Consider the following 15,213-nt stretch of genomic DNA (forward strand, 5'->3'; position numbering starts at 1 on the left):
TCCATTGTAGCCCTTCATTTTGTAGTATCTATGTGGTTGATCCATTTTTTGGTGGAGGCAGCGTTCTCATTGCCCGTAAATTAGCTTGCCAGACCATTAATGAAGCCCAAGAATTCACGACTTGCTTGGTGCCAACTGAGAGAATATGTGTTTCCACTCCTCCTCTATGTATTTTTGATTTAGAGCCCAGACTATCTTTTTGTGTTTCTCCCTTCTGTATTTTAATTCTGCAAGACGACTCATCTTTTTTCTCTCCTTAAACTCTTTGTTTGCTGGGTATGGGGACGGCCTTCAACTCATAAGTGCACGAGGTTTGGTTTTGGCCTTATTGGATGTTAGGGCTACCTGTAGCTCTTTTACTGTTGCCCCCATTGCTTCTCTACTAGAGTCGTTTTGTCACCCAGGGCGGGTGGAGTGAATGTTGATTTCCATCTTAAGTATAAGGTTTTAGTAATTGGGCCCCAGTTAATTTTTATAAGAAGTGGGCCGACTTTGGTTGGATGTGGTAGGCCAGCCAGGTTGCAGCCCCTGTGACTCTTCGAACTCTTGTTAACCAAGATTGATATTGGATGGTGGTCGCTTCAGTTTTAGTTTGAACTTGGAATGCCCCAGCAAACGTTTGCTCACAAAAATATAGTCCAGTGTTTAAATATTTCCAAATATGGGTTCTGATTTGTCCTCTAGGGTGCCCTTATGGTTGGCCGAGCACATATCAAATTCTCTGATGCAAGTGAATTACGAGATGCTTTCTTGTGATCTCCTCCAGTTGCCACATATTTGTGAGTTAAATTTCCAGCCACTATGCGCTCATGAACTGGGTGTTCGCAGAGGAGAGTTTTTATCTGGTCAGTGATGTTCATCGTGATCTTATTTTTCACGTCCCTGCCAGGGTTGGCTGGCCCCCTAATTAGTTGGTGGGGACACCACTGACCAGCAATGCCTGGTCAGCACCAAAGCTGTCAGTCATGGCTAATTATAAACAGATTTTATAATGAACCACAACTGAGAACTCTGGCGTTGAGGCTGAAGGCAGCACAAGTGCATCAGTGGGTTAACAATAATGAATACAGATACAAATGTACTCACCCACTTATATGCACTGGCTCGCATCTGGTCCTCCTTCTTCAGTCCCTCGGCGCTGAACTGCAGGCTGCAGCAGTTTTCCACACCAATCCGAATGCTGCTTTTATGCTGCTGCTAATGTTAGCTGTATGAGAGCAGCACCAGGATTGGCTGAAGCGGACTCCCTCAACGTTCCAGCAGGCACTGGGGATCTGTGCCTGCTCTCCACCTAGCTGTCTTAGACAGCTGGGTGGAGAGGTTTACACTGTGCATGTCAGGCTGACAGTCACAAAACAGCCGACCAAACTGACATGTGCAATGCAAACTGGTGCACCACTCCCCTGCTGCCAGGCAGCAGAAGTAGCCCCACCCCCAAACATGGCTCGGCTGGGGAAAGGAAAAATTAAATGGTAACAAATTAATTTTATTAACTTTTTATTTTTCACCTTTTGTAGCACTGACAGCAGGGGGCGATGCTCCTTTGCCCTAATGGGTGACCAGCCGCATTGTCCCTGCGTGGAATGATATACAGATTTACCACCAAGATGGAAATGGTTTTTCCATCCATTATCAGGCCTTTCAGTTCCACGGCCTGTACGTCATAGAAGAGATTTTACAGTTCCTCTACTGTTAGCTGCAAGTCAAGTTTCATGAAGATAAGGAGGTCACCAATAGGTCTCTTGAACAAGTTATTTTCCTGAGCTGCTGTGTAGATTGCGTGGTACCCCGGAATAGAGGTGGGTGCAGTTGACCACGTTTCTTGTACCCATAGGATGTCCCCTGTGTTCACCTATTTCACAAGTGCTTTTATTGTCCTTCAGAGTATTTAATCCTCCCAGGTTCCAGCTTATTTTTTTAATGGTGGTTCTAATCACCTTTTCGATTTCCCCCAGCTGCTAGGGATTCGGCGGCCCTTGGGTGTAAGGGCAGCCAGTAGCCAACCGCAATTAGATTGTTCATTATGGGGAGTATTAGTGTGTATTTTGAAAGCTCTATTGCTTGTCTGGTGTACTGTGATCTTTTTCTCCCCATATTTGGGTCATTTTTGCTTAGTTACTCTCAGTATACATCCTGCTGTCTTTTGCTTCATGGGAAAGTTTTGCCTCTTTGATAAAATGTGTGGGTATTTTCCTGTCACTGGCTCATTGATAAGAATGCCCCACCCCTAGATCTGCTTACTTTCTGCTATGATATTTTTAGTGTCTGCAATGTTAATCTACTCTGTTAATGTGGATTCTCTACAGGTGCTCCACGAGTCGGTTTTAGATTTAACTAATTTAAGGTGCTCTGATGTGAGGTATGAAAGCGATGGAGGAATATGCTACTTACCAGTATGCATCTGTTCTTGGCATGTAGGGCTGCTGACATTCATATCTGTGCATAGATCGCCGCCTAGTGTTGGGTCCGGATGATTGCACATTGTTGTCCTGGAAGAGTCTTCGAAGTATCACGAGATAGGTGGCTCCTCCCCTGGACTACAGTGCGCATGGGCATCCTCTCCATCCTTAGATTGTTTTTTGCCGTTGTGGCAGAGGTGGAGTGTTGTACAGTAAGAGATGTCCATGCAAGAAAGTGAGAGTTAGAATGAATGCTACAGCTGCGACAGGCACCGGGGAGGAGGGTGGGCGATATGAATGTCAGCAGCCCTACATGCCAAGAACAGATGCATACTGGTAAGTAGCATATTCCGTTTGAGGCATGTGGGCTGCTGAATTCATATCTGTGCATAGAATGTATAGCAGTTTCTCCCTTAGCGGTGGCTACCTGTGCCAGCTGCAGCAGTCTGAAACAGAGTTTTTAGAACAGCCTGTCCTACAGCAGCTTGCTGTTTGGAATGCACATCTACACAATAGTGTTTTGTGAAAGTATGTATGGTGGACCATGTGGCTGCCTTACATATTTCCTCTAGAGGAATATTTCCCAGGAAAGCCATGGATGCCCCCATTTTGCGTGTTGAATGCGCTCTTGGGGGAACTGTTAAAGTGCGTTTTGCCTTAAGATAACATATTTGAATGCACTTAACAATCCATCTTGCTAACCCAGATTTGGAAATGGGGTTGCCTTTGTGTTGTGGTGAAAAAGCAACAAACAACTGTTTTGTTTTACTGAAATCTTTTGTTCTGTCTATGTAATATAGGAGAGCCCTTTTAACATCTAGTGTGTGCAGGGCCCTTTCAGGTACTGACTTTGGATTTGGGAAGAACACTGGCAGTTCTATCGTTTGATTGGTGTGGAAATGGGACACCACTTTTAGCATGAATTTAGGGTCTGTCCTAAGCACGACCCTGTTAGCGTGGATTTGGAAGAATGGCTCTTGAATAGTTAGGGCTTGCAGCTCGCTAACTCTTCTAAGCGAAGTAATTGCTACGCGGAACGCCACCTTCCATGTTAAGAATTGCATTTCACATGAGTGTAGAGGCTCAAAAGCTGGTCCCATTAGTCTGGTTAAAACGATGTTTAGGTTCCAGACCGGTGAAGGTGGGTGTCTTGGGGGGATTACTCGTTTGAGTCCCTCCATGAATGCTTTAATTGCAGGCACTCTGAATAGGGAAAGGTGTTGCCTGTTCTGAAGGTAAGCTGCTATGGCAGCTAAGTGTATCCTTATGGACGTATAGGCTAGATTGCAGCAATGTAGGTGCAAAAGATAGCATATGATATTTTGAGTTGATGCGTCTAGTGAGTTTATGTCATTGTTGTTACAGTAAATGACAAAACGTTTCCACTTTGCCACATAGCATGCTCTTGTGGTAGGTCTTCTTGCTTCTTTGATAATGTGCATGCAGTCAGGAGGTAAGTTTAGGTAGCCAAACTCTATGACTTCAGGAGCCAGATTGCAAGGTTCAGCTGCTGTGGATCTGGGTGCTGAATGTCTCCATGGCTCTGGGTTAAGAGACTGAACGTTAGTTTTAGTCTTTGAGGAGGCACCACGGAAAGTTCTAGGAACGTGGTGTACCACGGTTGCCTCGCCCATGTTGGAGCAACTAGGATTAGCGTCTTGGAGTGTTGGCGTAGTTTGCGTGCCACTAGCGGTATCAACGGTGCTGGTGGGAAAGCGTAGGCAAATTTGCCTGACCAGTTCATCCATATCGCATTGCCCTGAAACTGCGGGTGTGGGAACCTTGCGGCGAAGAACCGGCATTTTGCGTTTTCTTTTGAGGCGAACAGGTCTATCTCTGGTTGTCCCCACTGTTGGAAGTATGGTTGAAGCACTGTGGGATGAATCTCCCACTCGTGTATCTGTTGGCTGTGTCTGCTGAGCAGATCCGCTATCTGATTGTCCTTGCCTGGGAGGTGTTCGGCCATGAGAAAAATGTTTCTTTGAATGGCCCACTTCCACATGTTTTGAGCTAGATGTGACAGCTGTGGAGAGTGTGTTCCTCCCTGCTTCTGTATGTAGTACATCGCAGTCATGTTGTCGGTCCGGATCAACACGGTCTTGTTGCACAGATGTACTTTGAAAGCTTTCATTGCCATAAAAATTGCCATCAGCTCCAGTAGGTTGATGTGCATTTTTTTCTGTTGCGTGGTCCATAAGCCCTGTAGTGTGTGGTAGAGGACATGGGCTCCCCACCCTACTAGGGATGCGTCCGTTGTTAAGACTATTTGTGGCACAGGCTCTTGGAACAGTCGTCCTTTGCAAAGGTTTTGTGTGTTCCACCAATGCAGAGAGTTGTATGCACGACTGGTCACCAACACTAGGTTGTCTAATTGTCCTTGAGCCTGGTTCCACTGACGTGCTAGGCACTCCTGCAGCGGACGCATGTGTAGTCTTGCGTGAGGGACTATGAAAATGCATGAGGCCATCATACCTATTAGTTGCATAAACACTCGGGCTGGGAGCGAGTGTTGGGGCTTGAACCTTTGGATTAGCGTCCGAATGCTGTTTATTCTGACAGAATTCGGCTGTGCTTTCCCTGCCAGAGTGTCTATCGTTGCTCCCAGGTATTGTTGTACGTGGGCAGGCTGAAGATGGGACTTTGGGTAGTTCAGCGAGAAACCTAAACTGTGCAGGAGGTGAATAGTGCGGGACATGTGGCTGGCACATTGCTGGGCTGACTGTGCTTGTATTAGCCAGTCGTCCAGATATGGATAGACATGAATATGCTGTCTTCGGAGATGTGCAGCTACTGTCGCTAGGCACTTGGTAAACACTCTGGGGGCTGTTGTCACCCCGAAAGGAAGGACTTTGAATTGATAGTGCTGATTTTGTATGGTGAACCTGAGATATTTTCTGTGTGCTGGGTGTACCGGTATATGGAAATATGCATCCTTGAGGTCTAGTGTTGCGAGGAAGTCTCCTTGACGCAACAGTGGTAATACCTGCTGTAGAGTGAGCATGTGGAAATGCTCTGATAAAATGTATTGGTTTAAGGGTCTGAGGTCCAAGATTGGCCTGAGAGACCCGTCCTTTTTGGGGATTAGGAAGTACAGTGAGTATACCCCTGTACCCTGGTGTTCTAAGGGTACTAGTTCTATGGCCCCTTTTTGTAGCATGCTGATGACTTCTTGCTGCAATAAGTGTAGGTGTTCTGCGGACATAGGACGGTGTTTTGGGGGTATGTTGAGCGGTGTGGAGATTAATTCTAGGCAATAGCCACGCTGGATAATTTGCCTCACCCACCTGTCTGTAGTTATGTTTTCCCAGACTTGCAGGAACTGCTGTAATCTTCCCCCGACCGGTGTTATATGGTCTGGGGGCAGTGACAAGAAGTCACTGCTTGGTATTGGTAGAGGATCTGGTGTTGTTATTCCCTCGTCCTCTACCTTTGCTGTTATTGCCACGGTATCCACCTCTACTGTTTTTGTTGTAGGTGGTTTGTGTGTTCCCTTTGTTGTATGAGGTTTGCTGCGCTGACCCTCCTCTTGCAGCTCCTCTATTGCCGGAGCGACGAAAGGAGCCGCCTCTGTATTGTTGTGACTGCAAGGCTCCCATAGACTTGGCTGTCTCGATATCCTTCTTCATTTTGTCTAATATTGTGTCCACATTAGGGCCAAACAAATAATCAGGGTTTACTGGCTGATTAAGTAAAGTGGTCTGAACCTCATTTTTTAACCCAGAGATGCGGAGCCACGCGTGTCTTCTGAGCATGACACTGGTATTGATAGCCCTGGCTGCTGTGTCAGCTGCGTCTAACGCACACTTGATGGAGGCGTTAGATATTAACTTTCCCTCCTGTATTAGGAACTCTGTCTGTTGCTTATAAAGGTCAGGTAGGTGCTGGAGTAGGTGCTCAAGTGTGTCGTAGTGTGCCCTGTCATACCTGGCTAACAGGGCTTGTGTGTCTGAGATTCTCCATATGTTAGCAGCTTGAGCAGCTACCCTTTTGCCTGAAGCCTCAAAAACTTTAGACTCCTTGTCTGGAGGTTGAGCCTCGCCTGTAGTTTGAGAATTAGCACGTTTACGTGCATTGGATACCACCAAAGAGTCCAATGGCAGCTGTCCCCTAATGTATGTAGGGTCCACTGGTGCTGGCCTTTATTTTTTTTCTATCCTTGGGTTAATGACTCTTGCCCTGGTTGGTTCCTTAAATATGTCTCCTGCGTGTTTAAGCACCCCTTTTAGCATTGGCAATGTTTTCACCGATCTTTCAGAAGTGTTGAAAGTGTCGAAGAGGAAGTCCTCCTCAATGGGGTCTGCATGCATTTCCACGTGGTGGTTGTATGCTGCTCTTTCGATTAATGCATTGAAAGCAGCTGTGTCCTCTGTAGGCGAAGTTTTTACAGAGTATGCAGCAGTATCTTGCATGGTCTGTGAGTCTACAGGATCTACATGACCAAACCACAGGTCAGTTTGGTTGTCCTGGTCATCGTCCACTGGATAATTATACAGTTCATTATCCTCATATTCCGCATCCTCCTCTGTGCGTGTGGGAGAATACGTATAAGTTTCTTGCACATGTGTGCCGATGGGCTCAAAGAGAGTTGGAGATGTAGCAGAGTCTCTTTTCTTTTTGAGTGGAATGCGGTAGGTTTCAGCAGAAGTGTCTGGTCTGATTTTCCTTTTCAGTACGGCAAGTTTGCCAGTATCGGGGTCCACATACAGTTTGGTCTGCTCCTCTGTGGAGGGCTCTTGCTCTTCATGCGCCTGAGCCCTTTTCCCTGTTATCGCCTTTCTTGTGTGTGTCGGTTCGATTTCCGTTGTCGGTTCGACCGTTTTTTGGCGTATGTGCATCGGAAGTCCGAATTTTATCGGTCCGAGGGTCTTTTGTGCTTCAACAGTCTGTTTAGGCTGTATGACTTTGTCGGTGCCGGGTGTGTTATCGACCCGACAGTCTTTGTTTGTTCGATAACCACTTTGTGGACTTGTGTTTTCTTTGGAGCCTGTTGCTTTGGAGCGATGTTTTGCCTCGACTCGATCGCTCCCTTGGGCTTGATTCTTGCCTTCGGCTCGAGTGTCCCTGTCTGCACAAGCTATCCAAAATCAGGCTGCCCGTCTCATCTTTCATCTGCCCAAAACCCATCACATCACTCCCGTCCTTAAATCCCTTCATTGGTTGCCCATTTTTCAGAGATCTTTGTTCAAATTAGGGTGCCTTGTTTATCGGGCCCTTGATCATTCTGCACCTGCTTTCATCAACTCTCTGATTTCCCGTCACACCCCTGCCCGCACTCTCCGTTCATCATCTTCTGCCCTCCTCACTGTTCCCCGTTTTCACAAATCTCGCACTGGTGGAACCCGTTTCTCTGTTCTTGCCCCCCGGTTCTGGAACTCTCTTCCTCTTTCTATGCGCTCGATCCCTATCTTTTCACACTTCCGTAAAGCGCTAAAAACTTTTCTGTTTGCCCTGGCCTACCCCCGCTAATCCTCCTGGCCCTGTCTGTCCGGTTCTCTAGAGCTCCCAGCGCCAGGAAGCCGTTTTGGCCATCGCGCGCTTTACAAATATTTTCATTCATTCATTCATTCATTCATTCATTCATTCATTCATTCTTTGGCTTGGCACCTTCTTGTCTCGGTTCGACAACCGTCTTCCGCTGGAGTCCTTTGTTTGTGTTGCCTGGCGTCGACATCGATCTCGTTGGTTCGGCGGCTTTTAGTTTAGGCATGTCCTTGGGCGTACCGGCTCTTGGCTCGACAGCCCTGATATGCGACCCAGCTATTTCGACTGCCATTTTGTGTTTGGTCGGCGTCCATGGAACAGCACCTTTCGGTCCGAAGAGTGGGAACTCTATCAGTTTCGGTTTCGTTTTTGCTTCTGTAACTTTCGGTTTCGATATTACCAGGGAATGGTAATGTTACACCGATGGCTCTTGCCGTATGTTCTTAGCCGGGCTGGATTGCGGGGCTATAGAATTGATGTTTAGATCTTGGCTAAGGCCTTCCCGCGATGCCTCGACCTGAGCCTTTGGAAGCGTATCAGTGAATGTACTGGGCTCCGTACTCACGGTTTGCCCCGTGTCCCCGCCGGAGTCGTCCTCGACGGCTCTGATGCCTGGATCGTCGTCCCCTACCTCGACGATGTCGTCTTCTTCGTCGACGTATTAGTTGGAGTCATGTTCCGACCCCTGCTCCGACTGCTGGTCTGAGTCCTCAGCTTCGACGACCTCTTCGTCGTCTTCAAAGATGTTCTCTGGATCAGGTGCTGGCTTCTGCATCGTCTGCCTCGCTGCTCGTCGAACCCGAAGTGTTTTCTTTGAACGGAACTGCGCACAAGCTAAGCAGTCGGCTTCATTGTGTTCAGGAGATAAACACTTGTTACACACAGGGTGTTTATCTATGTGTGGGAATTTTGACTTACAATTGGGGCATCTTTTGAATGGACTTCGTTCCATTGACGATTGGCCCTTGGTGTCGAGAAGGCCCGCGGCCCAATTCGACGATTCAAGTATAAAACAACTGAAGAAAGTAGTCGTTACCGATCGGATAACAATACCGACTACCACGAAGGCCTTTTGGCCTTTTCGAAAAGGTTTTTATCGATTCCAAACTCTAAGTTGGAAATCACATCCGAACCCAATGGCGGAAAAAAACAATCTAAGGATGGAGAGGATGCCCATGCGCACTGTAGTCCAGGGGAGGAGCCACCTATCTCGTGATACTTCGAAGACTCTTCCAGGACAACAATGTGCAATCATCCGGACCCAACACTATGCGGCGATCTATGCACAGATATGAATTCAGCAGCCCACATGCCTCGAACATGTTGTTTGGGAGATGTAGGATGTTTGACCTGTTTAAGAATCCCAGGGCCCTCTCAACTTGAATTCTAGGGTAAAAATCAATACTGCTGATGTTGGTGCAGGTGGATATTCGTCTTTTTCTTTGTCAACATTGGAACATGGTGCAGGTGGATATTCGTCTTTTTCTTCATTAACATTGAGGCATGAGTGGTGGGGTCTGGATTCCTGTTGGGTCTCCACTATCCTAGCCAGACTGCTCCCTTGCTTATTGGGAGCGATTTGGGGTTCCGGTTCTGCCACTCTAAATATTATTGATTGTGGATCATTTGCCCAGGTTTTCTCATGCTGCTCTTTATGAATTACGGCTTGAGAGGGACTCGGTTGCGTCGGGCACTACAGTGGTTGTTGGTAGTCACATCCTGTTAGAAGGACTTTGGCAAAATATTATGCGTGGATTGGTTGTGGTTCTCCTTTTTTGTGCCTTTGTGTGCAGAGTCAATCTGATACTTGCTAGTGCAAGGGTGCTTCCTGAGGTGTTTGTGCCTTGATCTTCATGTGAGGTCGGTTTAGTGTGCTTCATTAGTGCTCTTTGGGTGGAACCTCTAATAGATGTCGACTTCCTCTGCTCTGCTGTCGTTGCCCTGCCCCCACCAATTCATTATGATGTTTAGGCTTTGTGGTTGACCGGGTTTTCCATTTTGTAGGTTTTTCTTTTGTTTCTTTTGCTGTTTTTCAAGGATTTTCGCAGTCTTTTCTTATGTTGTTGTGAGAGGGGTCTTTGGGTGCTCTCCACCACTGGGGGTCAATTAAAGTTTGTGGCTTCTGGTGAATTCTCCATTGAGTTATTACTTATTGATGGCGTATCAACTATGCTCACAACACAGCTTGTTCTGTTCGAGCTCCTCATATTGCAGCTGCTTATGGCCCTCAGTGGTTGTGGAGAGGTTGCTCAATTGACTGGAGGGAGCTGGGAGGACATGTTGTATCTGGTGAACAATTGCAAAAACAACAATTGATGGACAGAATGTTGCACAATGGCAAAACATTCACCCCCAGTCACAGATCTGGGTTTAATCCATCGTTATTTTGCTCAGTCCTGGCCGAACTGCCAAGTCATGTCTTCCCTGGACCGGAATCAAGCATCCTAGGACCGGTTTCCGGCTATCAGCCGTCATCAGCCAGGATAGCTTAATTCCAATGGTATGGAGAGCACGATACTCACGTCTGAGCATACCCGTCCCACTCGGGGTGGGTTGGTGAGCAAAATAACGATGGATTAAACCCAGATCTGTGACTGGGGGTGAATGTTCAGCCATTGTGCAACATTCCGTCCATCATCTTGTGTGTTTTCCTGGTGAACAGTCACAATATTGAAAAACAAATTATCAACTAGACAAAATATCGAGTTTTTTTAAATAGAATGGCCAGAATATCGAATTGAAAAAATATAGTGGTGCAGAATATCGAAATTCAGGTATGAAATATCGAATTTCATAATATCAAAGTTAGTAATATCGACAGTCTTAATATAGTTGTTAAAAATATCGAATTTGTTTATAGTGTTTTAAGTGTTAGTATATGTGTTAAAAGTATGTATTATTTTTGTAATGCATGTTTGAATTTTCTTAAAGTAATGAATTTTATGTTATTTAATTTTGGCGTAATTTAATTTCGTAGTGGGTTGTGGGTTTATAGGGTAATAGTGTGGGAAGTAATTTAATTATAGTAAATTAAATATTAATTTTTAGGAATTATTAATTATTTTTTATTTAATTTTGCGTTTTAGTTCTGTAGCGGGTTGTGGGTTTATAGGGGAATAGGGTGGGAAGTAATTTAATTGTTATTAAGTAATTATTTATTTTATTTATTGGTATTGATAATTAATTGACTATTAATTAATGAATAATTGGTAATTCATTTTTATTAATTGAGAATTATATTAATTGTATTCATTTATTATTCGGAGTGGGTTGTGGGTTTATAGGGGAATAGGGTTGGAAGTCATTTAATTGTAGATAAGTAATTAGTGAAATTATTTTTGTGTATTGATAATTAAATTACTGTTAATTATTAATTGCTGTTTTTGTTACTTATTAATTTTTGGTACTGAAAATTAATTTGTTGTTTAATTATTAATAGGTAATTAATTTCCAATAAATCATATTTATTGGTATTTATAAGAATTCATTATTCAATACTTTGTAATTGGTAATTAATTGTAATTAATATTTTATTGGTATTGGTAATTAATGTATTTTTATTTAATTATTAAATCATTAATTTCCCTAATGTTGCACTCACTGGAGTGGGAATAGTAATTTTTACCCCTACGCTATCCAACTCTTTCCCTACTGTTGCACTCTCTGGGGTGGGAATACTCATTTTTACCCCTAGCTATCCAACGCTTTCCCTACTGTTGCACTCACTGGAGTGGCATTAGTAATTTTCCCCCCTACGCTATCCAACGCTTTCCCTACTGTTGCACTCATTGGAGTGGGAACAGGATTTTTTACCCTCCCGCTATCCAACACTTTCCCTACTGTTTCACTCTCTGGAGTGGGAATAGTAATTTTTATCTACCCGCTATCCAACGCTTTCCCTACTGTTGCTCTGTCTTGAGTGGGAATAGTAATTTTTACCCTCCTGCTATCCAACGCTTTCCCTACTGTTGCACTCACTGGAGTGGGAATATAATTTTTTACCCTCCCGCTATCCAACGCTTTCCCTACTGTTTCACTCACTGGAGTGGAAATAGTAAATGTTACCCTCTCTCTATCCTACTCTAAAAATATTGAATATTATAATAATATTATTAAGTTAATATATATGTATTAAAAAATTAAAATGCATGTTTATTTAGTAATTTTTATCTACCCGCTATCTAACGCTTTCCCTACTGTTACACCCACTGGAGTGAGAATAGTAAATTTACCCTCCCGCTATCCAACGCTTTCCCTACTGTTGCACTCACTGGAGTGGGAATAGTAAATGTTACCCTCTCTCTATCCTACTCTAAAAATATTGAATATTATATTAATATTATTAAGTTAATATATATGTATTAAAAAATAAAAATGCATGTTTATTTATTTTTTTACTTACATTAATTATTTTTTAATTTTAAGGTTATTTAAGTATTTTTAAGTATATTTTACTTAATTATATTTAATATTTCATACATTTTATGTTACTTTTAAGACATTTAAAAAATGTGATTTTTTAACAAACTATATCATTTACAACAATATTTTGGATTCAATATTTTTGTACTTACCTGTTTGTAGATAGAAATTCGATATTCTGGTGGTCGATATTTTGTCACCGATATTTTTGCAGGTCGATATTTTGCTCCTCGATATTCTGTCAGTGATTCGTTGTACCTTCTTGCTAGAATTGCTTTGCTCACCTTTACTTTTGTACCCTTGGTTCATTGGGTTGCCTTGCAAATCCACATCTATTGACATTCATGTGCCTTATCTGAAGCAGACTGGGTATATTACGGCCAACTGACCAAGTGGGTATCCTTCAATTACAGGAATAAACTCCGGTATTTTCATTTCTATATGAGACAAGTTATTTCCTTAAGAAATTCAAACTGATGTTTTCATTTTCCCTTCGGAATGTGAAAGAGCTGTGTTGGAGGATGATAACTTTAACCATATTGAATGACAATGTCCTAAGTGTTGACATTGTAGCGATGTATAGACATGATTATTAGGATTAGGAGAGAAAGAGTCCCTTGGATACAATGGTGATGAGAGAGATTCATCCTTTTTAATTTTGCTTTTTTGTCTCTTCTGTATCCTTTACATGAACTTATTCTCGGGATAAACATGTTTATCTAGTTTAGTTGAGCGCAGCTGGGTCCATGGCAATGTAGTTGAATTGTGTGCCTAAGGAAAAGCTTCAACTGCAGAATGTTTTCCTTCATGTTCAAAGATCACGAAAGGAAAGCATTTATCTCTCATTTAGTTTTGTAAACCTCCACCAGTGCCTGGGAGCCGGTAAGGAAGTTGACGATGCAGAGCTGTTCTCATATGATTAGTTATAAATACTACAAACTCCCAATTGTGCTGTCAAGGTCAGTGAATAATGGTTTGTTCAAAGTGCAACTAGACATTGTGAGAAAGGGAGGACACCAATCAACTATTGCTAAGGATAAATGGCAAGCTGTCTGTAACCTTCCTGCTACAGCTGCATTTCTCAAAGATCTTTTTGTTTTATGATAACTTTTTGTTGAGATCATATTTTTTCACTATTTCCTATGTGATCACAAATGTAAACTGAGTAGTTTGTAAGCTGAAGCAGACTATCTGTTGAATGATCAGAGACTCCACTGTTGCAGCGGAAGCAGAATAAAATGATTTTGGAGATTCCCCATGACACACTCCTTTGTCATTTGAAGACTTCTTCATTTCAGCTTTACCAGTGAAGGTAGCAAGAAATGTCTATTAGGGAAGTTAGCATTTTGGGGGCGTTCAAGTAGGCTCAAATTTCATGTCTTAATCCTTACTGGTTGCATAGAAAATGTGCCCCGTCATGGAGAATAAAAATAAATGAGGGTTTCAGCTTTCCTCTCCCCAGTAGCTGCTTCAAATGTAAAAAAAAATGCAAAAAGCTGACCTCGTAACCTGGAAAAACACCGTTTCATTTTTGACATATTCTGGCAAATGCATCAAAAATGCCATTCGCGATTCCTTATTAGCGAAAAATAAGGATTCGCTAATAAGGAATCGCAAAAGCCTGTGCATGTAGGAATTGCAAAAAAAATAGCGATTCCTACAGATTCCTTAATTGCGACTCGCAATTTGCAAGTCAAAATTAAGGAATGGCTTCCCATTCATTCCTATGGGCCTACAGGCCCATAGGAATGAATGGGAATTACATGCGCAATTTGCGATTACCCATTAGGTACTCGCAAATTGCGCAAGAAATTTCAAGGGTGCAAGGGTGTCAAAAGGACCTATGTTGCACACACACATGCCATGCCCCAAGGGCATGTATGTGTGTAACATGGACCTGCACTGGACCTGCACTTTAGTGCATTTTTCAAAGTTTCGCTAAATACCATCAGGTTAAATTTTTCGGTATGTAGCGGGCCCTAATAGCGAAATCGCTATTTTAAATGCTATCTTGCATTACATTCAAGGCATCGTAATTTGCGATTCCTCAAATGCAATCGCAATTTGCGATTTTTGTACTTGGGATGATGCATCCCAAATACAAAATCACGGTCGCAAAGGGGCAGAATCTGAGAATCTGCCCATTTGCGACCGTTTTTTCCTTTGATGCATGTGCCCCTTGTGAATAAGCAGAAATGGTCAATGGTGAAAAATATAGGCTGACTGCGACAGTGCCTCATTTGAAAACCATAGGAAGCACAAGCCTACCTCAGGATACATTTTATACTGTACCTTCTTGAAGTCGCTCCCGCAAGGGTTTTTGTAGTGTAGACTGAATGGCTCTAGTAAACGTGTCAAAGTGATTTTGCATATCTTCAAATGTTACAGGTACTGGATGCCACTGCTCCGCTGGGGTCTTTTGTGCCTTTATTTCCCTTTCTGTAGTTGTGTAATCCTGGAGAATGTAAACATAGTGTCACCAAATAGACAACCAATATTCAAAATATAGGGTCAGTTAACACCAGCATTGCATTCTTTTTATATAGGTTTTCCACACTCCATTTTATAGCAAGATTTGGTTTAACAAAGCCATTTAATAATGGTGAGGAGTTTCATGTCACAAGTGTAGAATCACTATTTATGTTATTTCTCTATTTTAGAGGGTGTCTTTCAACATAATTACGGTTTCCCTAAAACCGATTTTGGATTTTTTCCCAATTTCCCTACTCTTTTGGGAAGTTAATGATGTGAACAGAAGATATGATACTGATTTTTGCAAAGCACTTGAAAAAACAGGCAACATTTGAAATTAGATCTATCCAGGAAGCCTACAGGAGGGCACTTCTGAATGTTATTTTGCCCCAATGTTGTTGGATAACTTTAAAAAAAGAAATACAGTGGTGTTTTGAGA

The 15,213-nt window shown here is 43.1% G+C and overlaps 1 protein-coding gene across 1 annotated transcript in view; it reads right to left on the reverse strand.

Moving 5' to 3' along the window:
• TRIM14 (tripartite motif containing 14) overlaps positions 1-15,213 on the reverse strand; it is a 267,981-nt gene that overhangs the window by 48,800 nt on the left and 203,968 nt on the right. Inside the window, exon 4 of the mRNA XM_078676540.1 lies at positions 14,595-14,757. Coding sequence (XP_078532666.1) covers positions 14,595-14,757 — 163 coding nt within the window. The remainder of the gene's footprint in view (positions 1-14,594; positions 14,758-15,213) is intronic.

Source organism: Lissotriton helveticus, chromosome 2_1, assembly GCF_964261635.1.
Source record: "Lissotriton helveticus chromosome 2_1, aLisHel1.1, whole genome shotgun sequence".
Taxonomy (NCBI): domain Eukaryota; kingdom Metazoa; phylum Chordata; class Amphibia; order Caudata; family Salamandridae; genus Lissotriton; species Lissotriton helveticus.